Source organism: Pezoporus wallicus, unplaced genomic scaffold (genome assembly GCF_028554395.1).
Source record: "Pezoporus wallicus isolate ANWC-B61680 ecotype Strahan unplaced genomic scaffold, APGP_CSIRO_Pwel_v1 contig_10790, whole genome shotgun sequence".
NCBI classification, from domain to species: Eukaryota; Metazoa; Chordata; class Aves; order Psittaciformes; family Psittacidae; genus Pezoporus; species Pezoporus wallicus.
Window position 1 is genome coordinate 675490 of NW_026640522.1, and position 22032 is coordinate 697521.

At 49.2% G+C, this 22032-nt stretch overlaps 1 protein-coding gene across 5 annotated transcripts in view; it reads right to left on the reverse strand.

Annotated features, from left to right (window-relative positions):
- ZNF618 (zinc finger protein 618) overlaps window positions 1-22032 on the reverse strand; it is a 148237-nt gene that overhangs the window by 79857 nt on the left and 46348 nt on the right. For all 5 annotated transcript variants that reach the window (XM_057419322.1, XM_057419320.1, XM_057419319.1 and 2 more), the window contains exon 2: window positions 2875-2918. In XM_057419322.1, coding sequence (XP_057275305.1) covers window positions 2875-2918 — 44 coding nt within the window. The remainder of the gene's footprint in view (window positions 1-2874; window positions 2919-22032) is intronic.

Genomic DNA, 22032 nt, shown 5'->3' on the forward strand with positions numbered 1-22032 from the left:
GTTTGCAACTACTGCAAGTTCCACGCAAGAGCAACTCTGAAAAACATCTAGCTGGCATCTCCAGCTACCAAAGATCTTTTGTCAAAGCCACGTTTCAGCCTCCAGCCACTGACACAGCTTTCTCCAAGTACTGCACTTTTATTCTATTTAATTTTTCCTCAACAGCCTTGGTCATTGTCCTGGTTTTGACCATCTTCTCTGCAGGCAGGCAGATGTGAGTGGATTTTGTTTCTACTTTTCTAAGAGAAAAAGGTGATGGCCAGCCCAGCACCTCTATGGATGTACAAAGCGGCAGCCACCATGGGATGCAGTTCTGTTGCCCCACTGGGAGCTCAGTGGAATTGGGGCACCTGCCGTCAGGAAGGCCACAGCTCCAGGAGGATGCTCGGGTGCTGAGCTGAGCCCAGGGAGAGAGAACATCCACAAGGGACACCCTGGAGGGTCAGCTCCCACATGTAGAATGCACTGACCCACCTGCTCTGTAAGACCCTCTGGAGAGTGCTGCAGACCTGAGTTAGAAGTCAGTATGAGGAATTTAGGGGCAGGATGAGATGCCTGGCTCCCTTCTCCTTGACCAGGCATCCTCCCAGCACTTAGTTCAGGCTAGTTCCCAGAATCCCAAGAGTGAGAACTGCTGAGCCACCCCAATACTGGGACAAGCGTTTTCCTCTCCATAAGACATCCTACGCTGGCACTGCTCCCTGCTGCTGAGCCCAACCCAGCAGGCACCATTCAACACGGGGCAGTGCTGCTGTACCACAAGTGGCATGTGATGAGGGTAATTTCACCCTGTCACACTGAGCAGTGGGGCCGGAATGACGGGTAAGGACCAGGGGTGTTGTGGGGGGGAGCACCCAGTGCACATCCAGCAGCAGGAGATGAGGGGATGACTCACAGCAGCATTTCGGAGATTGGAAGAAAGAGAGAGCATTTAACATGGGAGGATGTGTTTCACCTGAGGGATAACACTTCAGTAGCACTTCCAAGTCTCCAGAGCGATCAGGAAGGTGCTCTGGCAAAGGTTTAGCAGAGAGATGCTATCACTGTCAGTACAAAAGGGAGGAAGTGAAATGCAGCTCCAGATGTGGAGAAGGCAGGCAAAGCCAGAGGGGAGTGATGGTGCTCCCCTCTGTCAGCTTAAAGCCATTCCCCTTGGCCTGTCCCTACAGGTCCTTGTCCCAAGCCCCTCTCCAGCTTTCCTGCAGCCCCTTCAGGCACTGGAGCTGCTCTCAGGTCTCCCCTTCAGGAGCCTTCTCTTCTCCAGGCTGCCCCAGCCCAGCTCTCTCAGCCTGGCTCCAGAGCAGAGCTGCTCCGGCCCTCGCAGCATCTCCATGGCCTCCTCTGGCCTCGCTCCAACAGCTCCAAGTCCCTCTTGTGCTTGGGGCCCCAGAGCTGAAAAGTCTCGTGTCTCACCAGGGTCTGCTCCATGCAGTGCTGGTGACCTGCCCAAGCAGGAGAGCAGTGCCCAGCCCTGCAGCAGCAGCCAGCACACCCTGTCTGGGTGCACCAGTGGTGGTCTTGCTCTGCGCCGATCACACCAGTGTGGGGATAAGTGGCTTCTGCCACACCATCACAGCTCCTCTGCTTGTGCCACTGCAGTGTTAAGGGGCTGCCCGTGCTGCTGTGTCCTCTGCTGAGGAATGGGCAGGTGATGCTGATGGAGGTGTTGCCAGCCCCACATACCATGATGGCTCTTTTCCATGGCAGCTGAACTGGCTCTGGTGTTCTCTTGTCCACTGTGTCCCATCCATGCTGATGTAACCCACAAATGTGCCTGAGGTGCTCGGTGGTTCTCCCAACAAGTTGTGCATCATCTCACCACGTGATGGCACTTCCCTGACTTTTCTACCCTCTTCTCCAACCCGCATGGATGTTTCCATGCTGCAGCCTGATCCCCTTCCCAGGCTACACACTCCCCTCTCTGGTACATCTTCAGCATTGCTGTTTCCAGCCTGGCACCTCTGACCTCCTACATCTTCACCTGTTTACCACAAAACCTTCTGAACCTAGGAGGTGAATTTGCCACTTCACTTCTGGATGGCAGACAAACAGGAATCAGCTTTGAGCACATGTGGGACCAGGTAAATGCGAATATCCCCAAACCAGTGCTTTGCTCTTGGCTCCCATCACCTCCCCAGCACCACTCGACACATCACTGCTCTGTAGAGGAAACCAGCTACCATGAGTTTGTGCCTGGCCAAGGAGTTAAAGCTGCTCCTTCTTCCATACTGTCACAGCTCTGGACTGACTCCACCAGACAAAGATGGAGAAGGACCAAGAAGAACCATCTTTAGTGCACCCCTGCAACCTAAGGTGTCCTACAGCATCAGCAGGAGATGATGATGCCATAGCGGGTGAGGCTACAGCACAGGGCAAGACCCAACCTCAGCACATCCCACGTGGAGCCTGACATGTCCTGCACCCACCAGAGTGAGACGCAGCAAAGACATCCCTTAGGAGGATCAGAGGGGACTGGGGGGTGGGACACCTCTCTCCTCTCCTCCTGCATGGAAGCAGGGGGGTCCTCATCCACACACCACAGCACAGCCCAAGGTCTCCATCCAAGAACCCCATCCTCTGTTGGTGTCTGTACCCAGTGTGGGCATGGGCTGGGGGATTCACCTGTTCCACTCCATCCTGCATGCCAACCACACCTTCCTGCAGCCCCAAGGCCAGAGCAATCTTTAACCTTTCTCACATCTGCCTTGTTAGCAAAATCCAAAACCAGGTGTATGGACACTGAGCTCTACCAGCTCCAGCTCATCCCTCCCGTGTGGTCACCCTTTGCCACCCATTCCCAGGATGGAGACCCACATCCCAGCAGAGCCCCATCTGCCACCACATCCCATCCCAGCAGAGCAAACATCCACCTACCTGCTGGAAGAGCTCCTCCGCCCGCTGCTGTTGCTCTCGTCGGCCTAAGGGGGCAAAAGACATCAAAAAATGAGGCTGTTTCGGTTCAGAAAGGCACCACCACCCTCTGAATCCTTCCTGCGAGCACAATGCACCCAAATACCTGTTTTTTCCCCATTCCAAGTTATACGCGTGCCCCATGCTCGGTGCAGTGGGATACACTGTGAGCTTAACCCCAGTGCAGGGGCCTGGCGCAGGGTTTTGGATGCAGCCCCATCACAGAGGTGACTTCCGGAGCGGATTCCCCCTCGTTACTCTCCTGCAGTTATTTTAGGGCACTTTACCAATGTCTAATGACCCCTCCTATGCAAAAACATGCAGTTTGCGGCAGGGAAATAAGGCAGAAATAGCCAAGCCCAGTGCTGTGTCCAAGCCAAGATGGACATCCAAGAGCCGATCCCATCCGAGGTGGATGGCGAAGCCCCACTGCTGGATCAGAGGGGCCACCTCCCTTCATTAGCAAGGCGTTTGCTAATCGAGCCCCTCTGAGCCATTCCAGGGGGCTGAGCAGGGAGCAACCAGGGGCTCCTCCTTGTCTCCTCCTTCCCCCGGCTCTGCACTGGGAGGCTTCCTTGGAAAGCCAATATTATTCCAAAACCCAGAATTTTTATTTCTGAAATTGTGCAAATACAAGTTAAAAGATATGAGCTGCGTTTCACATTTTGTGCAAATGGCAGAACCAGGCAATTCATGTGCAGCAGGATGGGGGCCAGCCAGCGATTTCGATAAAATAAACCCTTTTTTAATTTAAATGCTAATGCACTGAATTAAAATTTAATAACTGAGGAAATTGAAAAGCCGAGCAGGAATATTGGAAATAAATCCAAGCAGAAACAGCTGAAATTAAAAATTCTGGAGAGTGGGAGGACAGCAGCGAAGCTGTCTTCGATGATTACATTTTTTTTTTTGCTATTTTTTTTTCAGAATGAAGGGGGGAGGAATGAAAACCTCCTCTCTTTGCCTGGCTCTAGGGCAGTAAATCGAGAGCGCTGTGATTTATTGCTCAATTTTCCTGAGGGAAAAAGGCTTTCTTTCATGTTGAAATATTTCATAAATTTCAAGCCAGCATAAATTCTTAATTTAAAAGTTATGGAGGTCACAGTTAGTGCACTGCTGCAATTTGGGAATCTTAAAGGAATAGCAACCAAAAATTGCAATTTCATTTTTCTCTTTTTTGAGTTCTTCACATGAAATTTTGTTCAAAGGGATTCTCCCAAGTTGCCCAAAGCTGAGACTCATCCTGGCTGCTGAAGGCTGGAGAAATCCACTGGAAATGAAGAGATAAAAATCTAATTCAATTACAGAAAGGAATTTTTTGATGATGATTATTATTATTGTTAGCCACTTGAGGAATTTCTGCTCAAAAATTTCCTCCCTCCATTGCCTGGTAAAAGCCAGAAGGGAGGAGCTGACAATGTAATTGCTTCTGTTAGATCTCCAATCTTTTGTGAGCACTGATATGTTCATTTGTTATACAGCTGTTCAGCTACAGAAAGGATGTCAGAGCACCCATAATTCAAAGCAATCAATCAAAAATTAATGATTTGTCATGGTTACACAATGGAAAAAAAACCCTCAAAAAGGAGCTTTATGGGTTCCTGCAACTGGGAGATTGCTCAAACCTTCGGGGCATTTTCTAGAAGATTAGATCTGGGTGTACCAAAAAAAAGGGAAAAAAAAATAAAGTAGGAAAATGGAGATTTAATACAGAGCCAGGGCAGAAACCTCGCGGGGCATCGGTGTTATCCCAAACCCCTAGAGATGGGGAATGCAGCAATTCCCGTCCCTTCAAAGAGCTTCCTGCACAACCCACCCCGCAAACCCTGTTCCCCAATGGCAGGAAAAGTGCTCAGGCTCCTGAAATTGTAATTCCACATGAAAATCACCCATGGAATACGCAGGTCACCTGGATGAGAGCTCCTGAAAGCCACAAGTGCAAAGCTACAGGCACAACCTCAACGCTGCCTTCACATCACCTCTAGGACCACTCCAGCCACACCACCGAGCGGTACCTAAATATTACCAAAAATTAGCACCTGAAGTATTCAACCTAAATTATTATTAGACCTAATTTATTATTAGACCTAAATTACTATTAAACCTAAATTGATATTAAACCAAAATTATTACCAAAAATACCCAATATATCAGTTTGGGAAACACGGAGCCAACCTCAACTTTTCAAAGGTGTCTGCGATTGCAAAGTTATTCATCCTCCATCTAAAAGAATTTCCATACAGATAAATTAATTTTGGGAACACGTCCTGCAGGGATCATATTCCCCAAATATGAAGCATCTCGATGTCCTGATGCCATATTTTACTCCTGGCTAGACACACGTGTTAGCTGGGGCCTCTGGTGTGATTTACCGCCCAACCCAACGCAAGAATCACTCCGTGAAGGATCATGCATGTAATTCATTTCGTGTTCCTTTTCATATTTGTATTTGGAGTTGAATGAATGAATTGCTGGAAATAAATGATGTGGTGACTGATGCCTCTGCGGTTCCTGACCAGCACCGACCAACTGCACAGCACCTAACGGGGCCAAGAAGCAAATTTATTATTTACTTCTTTTTTTTTGCTTACCTTCCCCACTCTGTGTGTTTCTGCCTGGCCTGATCTCTCCTTCCTGTCTTATTTCTTAGTTTTTATAATGGCATTGTGACAGGCTGAGAGAGCTGGGCTGGTCCAGCCTGGAGAAGAGAAGGCTCCTGAAGGGGAGACCTTAGAGCAGCACCAGTGCCTAAAGGGGCTGCAGGAAACCTGGAGAGGGGCTTGGGACAAGGGATGTAGGGACAGGCCAAGGGGAATGGCTTTAACCTGCCAGAGGGGAGACTGAGATGAGCTCTTAGGCAGAAGCTCTTCCCTGGGAGGGTGCTGAGGCGCTGGCACAGGGTGCCCAGAGAAGCTGTGGCTGCCCCATCCCTGGCAGTGTTCAAGGCCAGGTTGGACACAGGAGCTTGGAGCAAGCTGCTCTAGTGGAAGGTGTCCCTGCCCGTGGCAGGGGTTGGAGCTGGAGGAGCTTTAAGGTCCTTTCCAACACAAACCAGTCTTGGATCCTGTGATTCTATGAAATTCTAAGCAGTGGTATTTAAGGACTACAAATACTATAAGCAAGTCAAAGCAGTGAATTGCTGGAAATCTCCATTTAGCCACCAGCAACCAGAACGTGCCCAGATGGGTCGGAGCAGCTTTCGATGAAGCAGCCTCTTTAGCAAGGGCAAAGAGAACTCTCCTGTGTGCTGGTTTACCCAGGTAATTTAATTCAGTGACTTCTTCATTTATAATTAAAAGCAGAGGGGCAGGGTCTGCATCTGCCTGCCAGAGCCGGGGCTCTGCAACACAGGCTGCATAATCCTCCATACAATCTCTCACATAAAATAATTTACAATTCAAAATATGATTCCCTAAAGCTGCTTTTGTACGGGTTGGGTATGTTTTAGATAGTTTTGTTTAACTAACGCTAATAAATATCTTTAAAAAGCACGAAGCAGAATGTGGTTTCTGGCCATATGCTCCTCAAGTTGTAAGCGAAAAGTAAATCATGTGATAAATAAGGAATGTCTCAGTCAACATCTCCTAACAGCATAAAGTGACAAAAATGAGGAGGGAAGCAGATGTACAACTGACCCGAGAAACCTATGTTTATAGAAAGGGCTACACTATACTGGGAGAAACCCCCAACATTTCAACAGCTACTGCAAAACACAAAAATAACTGAAACCCATAAAAATGTTAAATGAGATTTGGGAAGATTTCAGCGTGGGCTTTCTGCCTGATCACTTAAATGATGATTAAAAACAATCATTCAAACTGCTTGGATTTGCATCTATATACATCACACTCAGACCTGCTCCTGTGGGCATGAGGCTCAGTGTGGGACAGGGGTGCCAGGAACCCCCCATCCACCACCAAAGCCCTCCCCAGGGGGAAAAAGGCTTTAAATTTAAATGCATTTACTTATTTGTACACAGCCACCCCCCTGTGACTGGGGTCTGAACTTCACCCATGCTCTGCCAAGGGGAGATGTCCCAAACTGGGTTCTAAACAACCCTAATTCTAGGGGGTTCAGTCTGGAGAAGAGAAGGCTCAGGGGCGACCTGATGGCTCCCTACAAGTGCCTGACAGGAGGATGGAGCCAGGAGGGGCTGGGCTCTGCTCCCAAGGAACAAGGGATGGGACAAGAGGAAACGGCCTCAAGCTGCACCAGGGCAGGTTTAGATGGAGCTGAGGAACAATTCCTGCCCCAGAGGGTGCTCAGGCATTGGAACAGGCTGCCCAGGGCAGGGCTGCAGTCACCGTCCCTGCGAGTGTTCACACAGCGTGGAGACGAGGCCTCAGTGCCATGGGTTAGTGGTGGCCTGGGCAGTGCTGGGAATGGTTGGACTGGATGAGCTTAAAGGGCTTTTCCAGCCTGGTTGATTCTGTGATCCTATGATTCTAATTCCACCTGGGGTGTGCAGGAGCAGCTGCAGCTCCAGCTCCTCTCCAGAGCAGCAAAGACATCTTTCCTTTGTGGATGCTTTGTAAAAGGGCCAAGTTGTTTGTTTTACCTGAGGGGAACCAAAGAAAACCAAACCAGACCTCACAACCTCCTTCCCCCAGACACCCTCCCAAAGACAGCTGAGGAATTGTCAGCGAAGCCCAAACCTCAGGCGCAGGTCAGGAAGGAGCCGGCAGCACCCAGTGTGCAAAATTCACCCAAATAATTAGCATTTGGCAGCAGGAGAAGCAACTGGGAAGAGGTCTCCCAAAGGAACGTGCCATAGAAATAACTGCGGGCCTACCTGAGCTGTCTGTTGGGATTAACTTTAGAGCCATGGAAAACGCAGGAAGTGGTTTTCTTTTTTCCCCCATTTTTTTTACTAAACAAAGCAAAGATGTTGGCAGTTTCCTATTTAATTCTCATTAAATAGCAGACAGAAGGAAAAGAAGCCCCCCATCACCCTGAAACATCTGCAGGGCTAAAGGACCCGTAAATATGCTCATGACTCTTTCTTGTGGGGGAGCACTTTAGCTTCCTCCTGCCAATCCAGTGGATGCTAAGCAAACGCAAGGGCCCAGCTTGGCACTGTAGAGCCCTACGTCACCCTTATGGTGTACTCATCTCCCAGCAAGCTCAGTGATGTCTCCCCAGGTTTATCAGGAGCAAGAGCAATGCTGAGCCAATGGGTGAGCACAGCAGAGCCTGTGCCCAGGTGCTTCCCAGGGCCAGGGCATTCTCCACACAATGGAAAATGTGACAATGCTTTACACTGCTACGGCTTGTCCTGTCCTCATCCTTTGCAGATCCTTAACTGCAGCCTCCAAAGGAATGAATTTTCCAACAGGGCACATGTTAGCTCCTTGGGCCGGAGGAACGTGCTGCCTGTTTCCTCAGCTGCAGCTTCCCCTCAAGAAACAACCAGAATTATAATAATCATTAAAAAAAGATACCTGCGAAATCTGAGCTTGACCCAAGGCATCTCCTCCAGTCCTGCAGCAGAGCCCAGCCCCAGCAGCAAGGGTCCAGCATCCCCCCGTGCCCACTATGGGGTCTGCAAACTGCCCCTGTGATGACTGTGGGACAACACCACCAAGACTCAGTTCCCGGATGATGGCAGCAGCTTGAAAACACTTTAGTGTCAAACTTATCCGTGAGCATCCACAGGAATTTCATCCTTTTATTCAGCTGCAGCCTTGCTGCGCAGAGAAGCAGAGCACGGATGGGCTGAGGTCAGGGCTTTGAGGCATGGGGAAAAGACAACAGTAAAACCCAAACATCTGAGCTTTCTAAACCCTCTGAGATGAGAGCAGCGGGAAGGTTTTGACTTGAGGTCATCAGAACAAAAGGGCAGCAACCCCCACTGCGGCACAGAGGCGCAGGAGGCTTTGGCCAAGCCAGAGACAAGCTTTGAAGCAGGTGAGAAGGGTGGCGGCGGCACTGAGGATGGAAATAAACCAGACCTGCCAGGAATACATGCAGGTGATGCTCAACACCTCCACTGCAAGAGCACAGGGACATAGTGGAACTGAAAGACCTATGAAGACCAGTGAGCTCATCTGGGCTTTCACACACTACAGGAAAGTCTCCAGCATGAGGGGAGGGTGCTCCTTACTCCTGCTTATGTGCATTACTTATACCAAGCTTTCAAAAAAACCAAGCTTTCATAGAATCCCAGAATGGTTTGGGTTAAAGGGACCTGAAAGCTCCTCCAGCTCCAACCCCTGCCACAGGCAGGGACACCTTCCACTAGAGCAGCTTGCTCCAAGCCCCGTCCAGCCTGGCAGTTTTAACGTTGAGAGGTCCAGGGTACTGAGGTGACTGTGACCTGTAGGGACACAACCTGTCCCCAGCATCCCTGTGTTAGATGGAGCATCCCAACTCTCAATGCTTGAGGACACAGGGAGCCCATCATTCCCCACCAGCTCCTCTGAAGCCCCATGTCTGGCCTGTGTTTAAGCTGACCACAGTTAGGCACCTCACCCATGGGAGCATCTCCACCATATCTAAGCACACAAATAAATGCCTGCTGTAGACAGTTACTCAGCCTAAAAAGAAATCAGAGCCTTTTCTAGATGGGAATAAAGCATCACCCAAAGTTGGCCAGGCCCTTGGCCACATCCCCTTCTTGCTGGTGGGCAGCCTCCCAGACAGGAAGTGTGCCAAGGAAGACCTTAAGGTGGTGAACACCATTCCCACAGGCAATGGTACTGCAGGATCCCAGAATCCTAGGATCACAGACTGCTTGAACAGACCTTAAAGCTCATCCAGTTCCAGCCCCCTGGCAGGGGCAGGGGCAGGGACACCTTCCACCACAAAGGAGCTTTCCATCAGCAGAGGAGATGCTCGTGCTTGTCCAGCCATCCTGGGGGTGTCCTCCAGTCCCACCATGGAGGTGCAGAGTGTCTCCACTCCCAGTGCCCATCCCTGTGGGATGGGGGATGATTAACCACTGATGCTATCTTTCACCACGCACCTTCCCACAGGCTCCCAGCCACTGGGATGCCAGTGCTGCTTCCCAAAGGCTAATCAGGATCAAACACTAACGATGAAACATGCTGCAGGTTCATCAGTCCCACACAAAGATCAGGTGTGAGCACGGGATTTCACTGGAAAACCAAGGCAGGAATGATTCCTTTGCTCTTGTCGTTCCACTCCTGACTTCACCCAGGGCCCCTCTTTATCCCGATTTCAATTCTCTTTGTATTGGCAGAAGAATTATTTTCCTTTAACTTCTTTTTTTTTTTTGATGCTTGGTTTTGCAAACGGTGGGACTGGGTTTCCTCAAACTTTTCCCCAAACTCTTACCTGAGGCAGACAAAGTTGCAGCACACAGGTAAGCAGGCAAATAATAGTAATAGTAACATCATCATATAAGTCCAGAAATCATTCAGTTGTATTGTATTTACTTCTTGCCTACTGTTAACTATCTTATCCCTTGGAGAAGGACTTTTGACAAGGGCCTGTAGGGACAGGCCAAGGGGAATGGCTTTAACCTGCCAGAGGGGAGACTGAGATGAGCTCTTAGGCAGAAGCTCTTCCCTGTGAGGGTGCTGAGGCGCTGGCACAGGGTGCCCAGAGAAGCTGTGGCTGCCCCATCCCTGGCAGTGCTCAAGGCCAGGTTGGACACAGGGGCTTGGAGCAAGCTGCTCTAGTGGAAGGGGTCCCTGCCCGTGGCAGGGTTTGGAGCTGAAGGAGCTTTAAGGTCCCTTCAACCCAAACTCTTGATTCTATGATTCTATGATCTTTCCATTTTGTCATATTAATAACATGGGGGTGTTTCCTACATCTGCGTCATCTCAGGAACTCAGACTTCCAAGTTCTTCTAAAACCTCTCAAACTGAAAAGGTGGAATTCCTGGTGGACAAGGCTCACGCGGGGTTTGCTCACCAGGAGAGAGTGCAAACACCAAAATCCGCTGGGCAGGGACAATCCCACCACAAAGTGCCCGAGCCTGGATGGGTGCTAAGCCACGGCAGCGCTTCCTCCTTTTGGAATAGGAAAAAATTGCCTTTGAAGGACTCCAGGTCTTCCCGTCTCCAGCCATTCGCTTGGCTCCCGATACTTCGGGTAGTCGCAGACGTGTTTAAGGGCTGTAAGCAGCAGCCTCTGAGTCAAGGGAATATTCATATGAGTAATTTTATGAACTCGCTGAAAGAACTGGCAGAATCTGTGCACTGAATTTCAATTTTCCTCTTGTGGCAGCGCAGAGAAATTCAAGCAGCACCCACAGCAGAAGCACACCCAGGAAAGGAACATGAAACAAGTTCTAACCTAGAACTACCAACGTTCGAACAAGCATAACAAGGCCTCAACCTCACAAACCCTTTTTTTTCCTCCCCAAAACAATCATGAAATTAAAATTGTGAATTAAATCAATGCAGCAAATTGGCCTGGATTTAAAGAGTTACCCCTTGATTATAAGCAACTGAAAAGCAATCAAAATGTTTTTTCCATCTCCTGTTGCTCAGCTCGCTCCTCACTCTGTCCTTTATGAGAAAAATAATCAAATGGAGGGTGAAGAGGAGGAAAGGCATTACTGATTCCTTCTAACCCTCCTATTATAAAAGCTGGAAAATAAGAGTGACCGGGCAAAACAACAGCATTCTCTGCACCAAGCAGTTGTATACAGATGGTTATGAGCTTCCAAGCAAAAGAAACAGCTGGAAATATTTGTAAAGAATAAATGTATAGGGAATGAAAGCGTGGGGGGAGGAGGGGGTTATTATTTTTGACGTGGGGGGATCCAAAGGGAGGAGAAGGAGCCGTGCGGGAGCGCTGCAGAAATCCACCCGTTTTCCCAGGTTTCCAATTTCACAGGAAACTCTCAGGAAATCAAATTTAACACAAAAAATCCCACTGCAGGCACTTTTCCAAGTTGATAAAACAACATATGTAACAAGCTACGAGTGCACATGGAAAAAGAATGAAAATAGGGCTTATTTATGCACGGAATCCCACACGTTTCCTACAGAAGTGCCGCTCCGCACATTCTGTTGGGAGTGTGGGAGCAGGCACATCGCGTGGGCTCTGCTTCCAAACACCACGTCTGATGGACCTGCCAGGGCTTCCCACGGGCAACCCCCTGGCAGGCACCACCAGGAACATCCACCTGCAGAGATCCAGCCCTTCCCTGCTGGAGGCTGATACAGCACAGAGGGAGACGAGAAAGTTGAGCTGAAGATGAACAACAGAGGATGGGCCCTCGCCGTGTTATCTCCACCCCACGTGGAAGAACTCGGCAGAAGTTCAATGGGAACAGTTTAATATACCCCAAAATAAGTCTCTGTGCAATGACAGTGAGAGCAGGGGTTCGCAGTGGTAGGAGATGTGCAGTCCCAGTGCAGAGGTGGTGGTGAAAAGTGCTCAGAACAGAATCACAGGATCCCAGCCTGGTTTGTGTTGGAAGGGACCTTAAAGCTCCTCTGGTTCCAACTCCCTGCCATGGGCAGGGACACCTTCCACTAGAGCAGCTTGCTCCAAGCCCCTGTGTCCAACCTGGCCTTGAACACTGCCAGGGATGGGGCAGCCACAGCTTCTCTGGGCACCCTGTGCCAGCGCCTCAGCACCCTCACAGGGAAGAGCTTCTGCCTAAGAGCTCATCTCAGTCTCCCCTCTGGCAGGTTAAAGCCATTCCCCTTGGCCTGTCCCTACAGGCCCTTGTCCCAAGCCCCTCTCCAGCTTTCCTGCAGCCCCTTCAGGCACTGGAGCTGCTCTCAGGTCTCCCCTTCAGGAGCCTTCTCTTCTCCAGGCTGCCCCAGCCCAGCTCTCTCAGCCTGGCTCCAGAGCAGAGCTGTTCCAGCCCTTGCAGCATCCTTGTCAAACACAAGACAATCCAACGCCAAAACTTAGTATCTAGAAATAAGAAACACCCAATTTGATAAATATTGCAGTGAGGTGGTGTTAGGAACGGGACTATAAGAAGGTCCAGCACTGGCCAACGGTCCCGTCAAGGCTGACACCAGCGGGGAAGGGTGCCCATTTGCAAACTATAGATTTTATCCTTATAAAAAAAATCCCTTGAGGCATCTAAAATGAGGTTGAAATGAAACTATTTACCACTGGGACGTTAACTCCGGGATGCCACCTCCCTTCTCTCCCAGTTTGGCTTTTTTTACTAGCACAAAATGGTGGTAATTTTAGTTAGGAAAGGGAAAAAATTTACAAGTCAAACCACACTGATCTAAAAGGAAGGTTGGGGGAAGCTCCCAAAGGCGGGTGATTTTTTCAAACTTAAAAAAAGAGCAGTAATTACAGGGAGAAAATTCAGAAATGGCTCAGTCTGTCTTAAAAATGAAAAAAAAAAAGGAAAAAAGCAAGCAAAAATAGTAAAAAGAGAAAAAACGAGAAGGAAGGGGGGAAATGAAGGAAGTTGGAGAAAAAACAGGCTTAAAGTAGAAATCTTGGAAGTTCTGCTCGCAAAATAACTCCAATCAGCCGACCACAAATCCTATAAATATCCCCAGGTCCACTCCCCGGGCAGAGAGAAATCAATAAACAAACAAACAACCCCCACGATTCAAATAAATAAAAACAGAGAAAAGGAAAATTAAAAAGAAACCCAAATCAAGAGCAAATTAAAGACCAAAGGATCCCCAAAGGCCTGGCTGCTCCCAGCGAGGGCGGGGGGCTTTGCGCCTTCCCAATGGCTGCCTGGGAAATAAGGGGAGAGAAAAAACAACTTTTCCTGGGTACATTTCAACCTGTTAAGGCTCCTGCAGTGCCCCTGGTCCTGCTGAACCACCACTGCCCTCCTTGGGATCATACTGCCCAAATACTGCTCAAGGGCAAAGGGGATCCCACAGCCCTCCACCTCAAACTGGGCACAGCCTTGGGAAGAGCAGGATGTCACCAGGTACCATAGAATCACAGAGTGGTTTGGGTGGGAAGGGACCTTAAAGCCCCTCCAGCTCCAACCCCTGCCACGGGCAGGGACACCTTCCACTAGAGCAGCTTGCTCCAAGCCCCTGTGTCCAACCTGGCCTTGAACACTGCCAGGGATGGGGCAGCCACAGCTTCTCTGGGCACCCTGTGCCAGCGCCTCAGCACTCTCAAAGAACTTCTTCCTTATATTTCATTTATCTCCCCTTTTTCAGTCTGAACCCATCACCCCTTGTCCTGTCACTACAGTCCCTGATGAAGAGTCCCTCCCCAGCATCCCTATAGGCCCCCTTCAGATACTGGAAGCTGCTCTGATGTCTCCACGCAGCTTCTCTTCTACCGGCTGAAGAGCACCAACTTTCTCAGCCTGTCTTCATACAGGAGGTGCTCCAGTCCCTGATCATCCTCGTGGCCTCCTCTGGACTTGTTCCAACAGTTCCATGTCCTTCTTATGTTGAGGACACCAGAACTGCACACAATGCTCCAGGTGAGGTCTCACGAGAGCAGAGGGGCAGGATCACCTCCTTCGACCTGCTGGTCACGCTCCTTTTGATGCAGCCCAGCACACGGCTGGTTTCTAGGCTGCAAGTGCACGCAGCCAGGTCATCAACCTCCATTACTGTCACTCCCCAGTCAACATCTCCAAACAATCAGCTGGGAAGAAACTGTTTTTCCAGCAGTTTGCATGGGACAAACACCACCAAGACCCGACCTGTGTGACCTTCAACTCTATGGTTCATGGAACTGAAACAAATGAGGGCATGGAGCTGCAGGGAAATGATTTTCAGCCAAAAGCATAGCTATAGTGAGACCAACCACTGCAGGATTCGTGTCTGCACAATAGAATATGACACTCATATTCAAAAAGTGGAAGTGACCCAGTCTGACATTCAAAATTTTCTTATTCATACAGGCAAAATAGATCCTATTTATTTTTTTAAAGTAAGAGCTGCAAAATGTGCTCAAAATCTAAAAGAAGCTCTTGGAAGCCCCAGATTCTGCTCAACTCGGAACTACACAACCCAGAAAGATTTTCTGGCCAACAAGGAAAATTAAGATCAATATAGTTTGCTTTTGGCTCAACATGAAAAAGTATTTTTCAATCTGTCGTGAGCTTTAAGAAAGAAATCCCTTATTTGCTCAGCTCTGCCACCAGACGCATTGGTTGGAGCAGAGCGGGAGAACCTCCACTGGGATGGGAAAAAGGTCCAAATGTTCTTACAAGATCCATTTTGGGGCTGAATTTTGCAGGTGGCATCGTTAGTCCTTTACCAGCAGCTGCTGCAAAGTCTTGTGCAAGTGAAGCCCTCATGTGTGATCATGTCCAAAACTGAGATGTAGCCCTGGGTCATGTCTACGAACTAGAGAGAAATCTTCGAGCCCAAGGGTTAAAGCCTAATTCCCAAATGAAGTTTGGATGTACCTGCGATAGCACTGGTCTGTTGTGCTGGGTCTGCCTCTGAGCTGAGAAAGGAGCAATGAACCCACTGAAATGCATCTGCATGACAAAAACCATGAGGCCCAGGCTGTTTCCTCCTCCAGATGCATCACCAGAAACCCTCCAGCCACCAGCCTGCTCCAGTGCCCCTGGAGTACCAGCTGCAGAAGATGCTGGGCTGGGAATAGTTCCAGAGCGCCAGGTTCCACAAGCTCTTCCACGAAAGAAAGCAAACTGATGTTCACCTACCCTTCCTGCTGTGGTAGCCCCATCGACAGTTTTCCACCCTGAGTGCATTGTTTTCCACTCAGATCACACATAACTGCAGCAGCAGCCATGGGTATTTTCTATATGAACTGGTTTGCACCCAAGGAACATGGCATACCACAAATTTTGGGACTGGTTTGAAGCATTTCAACTCCAATAAATTATTCTACTGATCACCTGGAAAATTTCCTCAGCCCAAGAATTGTTTTCTGCACAAAACACTCCAAGTGTGGGGTTAGAAATAAGGGAAGCTGTGACAATTCAGGGCATCTGTGAAAAGCCCAGTAAATGCTGGGGACAGTCCTTGAATCTCCAAAATCCATCCAGGGTGAGGGACCTCTACTTTGGTGCACTTTGCCTCCACATTGTCCTAAATACAAAGGAGGACACAGGATGTTCCTGAACCATAGAATGGTTTGGGTTGGAAGGAACCTTAAAGCTCATCCAGTTCTAAGCTAACACATGCTGCTGCTGAAGGATCCCGACTGCTTTAGCTCAGGTTATCCCAAGCTCTTCTTCTTAAGAAAGACAAATATAGTCTTATGTCCACCTGAATGATCCAGAAAAGACAATCAAGCTGGAGCTCCTCACTAAATCTAAATGATCACACTGAGACAGGAACCTCACAGGTCCAAGATGTGTCCCAAAATCCACAAACATGGATCTAACTGTTTGAATGACACCTCCATTGGGAATGGGCAAAGGAAAGGGAAGATGAACACACACTTCTGCAAAGGAGAGCCGCATCTGCAGTGACTTGTGCCTGTACTGCAACATCGGTCTTCCAGCATCACCAGCAGACCCCAGGAAGGCAGGCTCCAGCCAAGCCCTTGGGTTCCCCAGCAAGATGCCAGAGCAGCTTCATGGCACAGAGCTTGCAGGGTCTTCACAAAATTTGGTGCCTCGCAAACAGATTTTTGTGGGCGCTGTGTGCTCTGCAGGAAACCACAGCAGTTATCCTGCTCCCTACCACGAGGGCACAGCTCCCCTTTGGCTCTGCCTCCGCATGGCAGCGACGGAGCTTCACCACATCAGCACAGATTTACTGCAGTAATTCTCCACCACTGGTCCTTTGCAGCGCTCTATTTTCTGCTCATGCACATGGCAAGGCAGCAGCTCGCAGGCTCAGTGTACTGCTCTCTGGTGAATAATTGCCTAGGTAATAAAAAAGCCCAAACCTACCATGCCACAGCTATGCAGCCACTCCACTGCAGTATGAAGTGGACATTCTCTCCAGTCTCCAAGGATTTCCCAACATTTGCAGCCGGGAGAGAGTTCAGATAAAGGACATTCAGGAGGCAAAACCCCACGGTGCCTGTAAGGGTCTTAACCGTGACCTCCTGGCTCCCCTGCAGCCACTAATGGCCAAACTCTGCACTTCACAACACAAATTATCACGAGCATCAAAAATATCTTTACAACGGAGCTTTTATTCCCATCTATTTGAAGCTGCTTTCCCCTTTTGTTTCTTCTCTAAACCGGTTAAAATGAGCATTAAGGGATATAATTATGTTGTTAGCTTAATTGCCTACTTAAAGCAGAATCTACAGGGGTTTAATGCAAGATTTGAAAGGGGGGGAAGGAAATTGGGATATTAATGGATATAGTTTTAAAAGTGAACCTCTTCTGGGGAAAAGTGAGTTTGAGTTTGGGGCGTGGGACAGAGCGTGCAGAGGGACGAGGTGGAACCAGCCCCATCAGTTTCTGTCCCATGGTTTTGTCAAAACGTGAACTGTTGGCCCATTCCTTCTCCAGCAGTCTAATTTTGGAGAATTTGACCTAATTAATCATTAACCACCACACACACACAAAAAAAAAGGATCCCTCATTCAGTTTGAAACATTAATGCTATTATTGGCGTGACACACTTAAGCTCAGGATAGGGGCTGTTATCTGGTACATGCCCAATGCTGCAAGGACCAGTCTAGCTGGGAAAACTCTCACTCCCAAATCATCCAACGGACAAAACACCATTTTCCACAGATGGAGGAGCATAAACAGGACAAGGGGAGAACAAAAATTGGTACCTGGCCTTTATTCTGATAGTTGTTGTCTAAATAAAGTCACTAGTGTCAATATGCAAAGGCAGAAGGATGCTCATCATCCCCATGAGCCAAGCCCTCCCCTCCGAAGTGAGCAGAGCAGGGCGCTTTCAGAGGCTGGGGAGCCAATGGTCCCACCACTTCCCTGGGGTCACTAACAGCATCGCATGGCTCTGGATGTGAAGAGACTTCAAAGGCATCAGCAAAAACTGTTGGGTTCTTTTCATTAGTGGTCCTAAATGCCTCTAATTTCTACATTCCTCTTCCCATAGAGGGTCACTGTGACTGGTACTGTCCCCCCGTCTCAGCACTGAGATGCTGCTTCTTGAGCACTTTTGGGCTCCTCTGACTAAACTGTATAGATCCTGATTCTCCACCACCAGGGTTTGTCTGACCTAGAATTAAGCTCAGCACTTCCCTGTGCCACCTTCCTTTCACCAGATCAACTGCATTACTTAAAGTACAGCTCTAACCAGAGCCAAATCTGAACCTCCAGTTTGGCTCAGAAACTCAGTTCCTGCAGGTTTTTGATCTTCCTCCTGCCCAGCGTTCACCATGGACCTGGGGCACGCAGGGGACACAAAACCTGAGGGAAAACCCCATCACCACCTTAATGAGTTTTTGCTGCCCATATGACCCAGCAAAGGAAATGCTCATGAAAATCCAATAAATACACATGGGAAACAAGAAATATGGAGAAGGACTTTTTATAAGGGCAGGAAGTGACAAGGGGGAAGGGGTTTAAACTTAAACAGGGGAGATTTAGGTTGAATACAAGGTACAAGCTCTTCCCTGTGAGGGTGCTGAGGCGCTGGCACAGGGTGCCCAGAGAAGCTGTGGCTGCCCCATCCCTGGCAGTGTTCAAGGCCAGGTTGGACACAGGGGCTTGGAGCAAGCTGCTTTAGTGGAAGGTGTCCCTGCCCGTGGCAGGGGTTGGAACTTTAAGGCCCCTTCTGACACGAATCACTCTGTGATTCTATGATTCTATGAAACACTGTTCTGATCCCACAGAGATGGAGCAAACCTTCACCCTCAGTGTTAGCTCAGAAATACACACATAGCAAGACCCAGCAGCACCATGTTTGTCTTTTCCCAGAAAGAAACAAAATGTTGATCTCAGATGCTTTCCACCCAAACCCAGAGCCCTCCCAGGGTCTGCTCCCACACCTTGGCTTTCCTTTAGGAAACTTTAAATCAACTTTTAAGCTCATTAAAATAAAATATTGAAATCTTTAAGGAAGCTTTGTTATGTTTTTAATTGTATAATTCAAATATTCAATATGTTTTCTCAAATATTCCTATGTTTGAAATCTTTAAGAAACCTATTTTGTGTTCTAAGCAACTGCTTCCCTACAGCCTCTCACAGACCCCACAGAGAGACCACTGCCAGGATTTTGGAGCTGGATGGTGCCCCATGCAGCTGTGCAAGAGAACACCACAGTCCAGGATGAATTACAGGTGTATACACAAAACCAAGAGAATTAATGCGTTTCAGTGTTTCTTTAGGAACATAGAGGAAAAGTGCATTGTTCCAGAGTGCAGTGTATGAGGAGGAATATGTATAGCACAAATTAAGGACTTGAGAGAAGAAGCCACCTTGGATCGTTTGATTAGTACAGTAAGTACTTCCTATACCAACATAAGTGGGTTTCAAACAACTTGAACTCAACGTAATTAGAGAGCTTAATAAAGCATCAGAATTAGGACATGAGGTTGAAAGGAAAAATGGGAAAGAATCTGGAAATTGGCAGATAAAGTAAACAAGGGGATGCACCAACTGACAGGCTCATAAATCCCGAGGAGCCCCATGGCGAGTCCAACCAGGGCCACCAAGCAGCAACACACGGCACCATCAAAACCACCCAGGTTTAAAGCCCATACTGGGAACCTAACCCCATGCAGGGTTTACATGAAAACCACACTGAAAAATAACACCACTGCAGAATCAAAACTCAGAAAATGACAGAATCTGGGGGGAATCCAGCCTCTGGGATGTGCCACCAGCCTGCCCCATGCTCTGACACAGCCCTGAGATGCTGGAACACAAACCAGCTCTTCCATGGGACCCTCAACTCCTCAGCCCACAGTGGAATTTACTAAGAGAAAAGTAAAGAAGAAAACCAGATTGACCTGGTCTGCTGCTGGTGATCAGCTCATTGATTCTGCAACGTTTCTGCATCATAATTAATTTATTTTTTTAATAATACAAATGAATAGAGTATCTTCTAGAAACAGGGTTTTTTTTAACTGTTTTTCCCTCCCACATTTGTGCTTTCCTTCATATCTGGCTTTGGGCAATGTGGGGACATCAAGGATGCAGAAGGGATGCTTTGCTCACCGCTCCTCTTGAGGCTCAGCTGAGTACTGGCAACAAGAACAGAAACACAGAATCACAGACCTCATCTCAGTCTCCCCTCTGGCAGGTTAAAGCCATTCCCCTTGGCCTGTCCCTACAGGCCCTTGTCCCAAGCCCCTCTCCAGGTTTCCTGCAGCCCCTTTAGGCACTGGAGCTGCTCTAAGGTCTCCCCTTCAGGAGCCTTCTCTTCTCCAGGCTGACCCAGCCCAGCTCTCTCAGCCTGGCTCCAGAGCAGAGCTGCTCCAGCCCTCGCAGCATCTCCATGGCCTCCTCTGGACTCGCTCCAACAGCTCCACGTCCCTCTTGTGCTGCTGCCCCAGAGCTGGATCAGGGCTGCAGGGGGGTTCCCCCCAGAGCACAGCAGAGGGGCAGGATCCCCTCCCTGTGCTGCTGCTCATGCTCTGGGGGTGCAGCCCAGCACAGGGGGGGTTCTGCGCTCAAGTGCTCACTGAAGCTGGGTCACGGGGAGCTTCTCCTCACCCAACACCCCCAAAAGTCCTTCTCCTCAGGGCTGCTCCATCCTGTCTCCCCCAGCCTGTGCTTGGGATTGGGATTGCCCCAACCTATGTTCAGGACCGGGGCAAAGCACTTGCTGAATGCACCAGCTCTGAACCATCTGCCTGAGCCTGTTGGGCCATTTAACCACATTTAGGAGGGAAGGCCTCAAAACCCACAGAAATTCCTAAAGATCAGGAAAAGACGAAAGAACCCCTGAGACAAGGATGGAGGAAATCGAGGTCCAGCACATCACGTTTTCTCTACAGCCACAGCAATTCTCTGGGCTCACCACGTGCTAACCGTCCTCTCAACATCCATCAGCCAGGGCAGTGGCAGCTTCTGCTGCAGCTTCTCCAAACACATTTCCCCCTGGGGCAGACACCTGGCTTGGAAAATTTCAGCCCAAACACTGAGAAAGCTTTGGCAGAGTCATAAAGCATCGAGCGCAGGCGCTGCTTGGAGTTGGGCAATCTCCACCGGCGGCACCGCTGCAGCTCCACCTGCAAAGCGGCAGCCAGAGGAACCAGAGGCCAAAATGAAAGATGAAAGAATGAAACCAGTTTAAAACCCCCAAACCAGCTGAATGAGCCATTGTTTGCCAGAGGAAAGGAGGGATCGGGATTTTGTTTGTTTGATTGTTTGGGAGAGGGGTGGCTCGTGAAGGAAGAAAGCTTGTTTTGTTTTGCTTTGTTTTACAGATACATCACAGGAAAAGTCTTGTTTTGAGATTAAGCAGCGCTATTAGTGATGAGCAAAATGCCTGTCAGTCATGGCTGACACTCCCCGCGTGATGAACAAAGTGGTATTTCTATTGCCCACAAAAACCAGACGGGTCCTCGCAGCACCAGCACCAGCCACAGGCAGGGACCCAGCGCCGGGAGCAAGCCAAGCCCAGCGCAGCCCTCACCTCTGCCCCGGCTCAGCTTCAGCCAGGAAATAAACCTAAAGCCACAATGGGGCTGCACACATGAGCGGTTAATTCAAACTGCTCCAACTATTTGTAGCAGTAACACTATTAGTAGTGGGGGCGACACGAGGATGCATGGATGAAGCAGCCGGTGCTGGCGGCACACAACAGCATGGATCACATGAACCAAGTCCAACTGGTTCTTTTCAGGCCTGTGACATTTTTTTGCCTTTTTATGATAGTGAAGAAGAAATCCCATTAATGAACCGTGCATCATGACCTTGCCGAGTCACCACCAACTCTGCTCATTCACTTTTCAAACAGAACTAAGAACTAAATCTAAAAGCATCACTACCCCACATCCCTCTTCAGCAGAACAAGAAGAAAAAGTGTTTTGGCAATAAGGAAACGGGGAAGAGTTTAAACAAAGAGCCCTGGTGCAAACCCACGCTCCAGCAGGCGCCGGCCCACCGTGCCCGGGGCACTGGCTCCCGGCAGGCAGCCACCACGCAGGTGCTTTGCTAATCCCATCCCACACGGCAGCACATCTGAACAAGAGGGAAGCCGGGAACACCTCACGCTCATCAAGGCTTGCACTCCGAAAACCAAAACATTTCAAAACCACGCAGGGCTTTCGATGGGCTTTGCTTTTTATTCTGTAGCTCCTATTAAAACTTTAGCAAATGGGCTGAAATATGGGACCGGTGCTTCACCCCATGGTGCACCCATCTGCTGAGCCACCCCG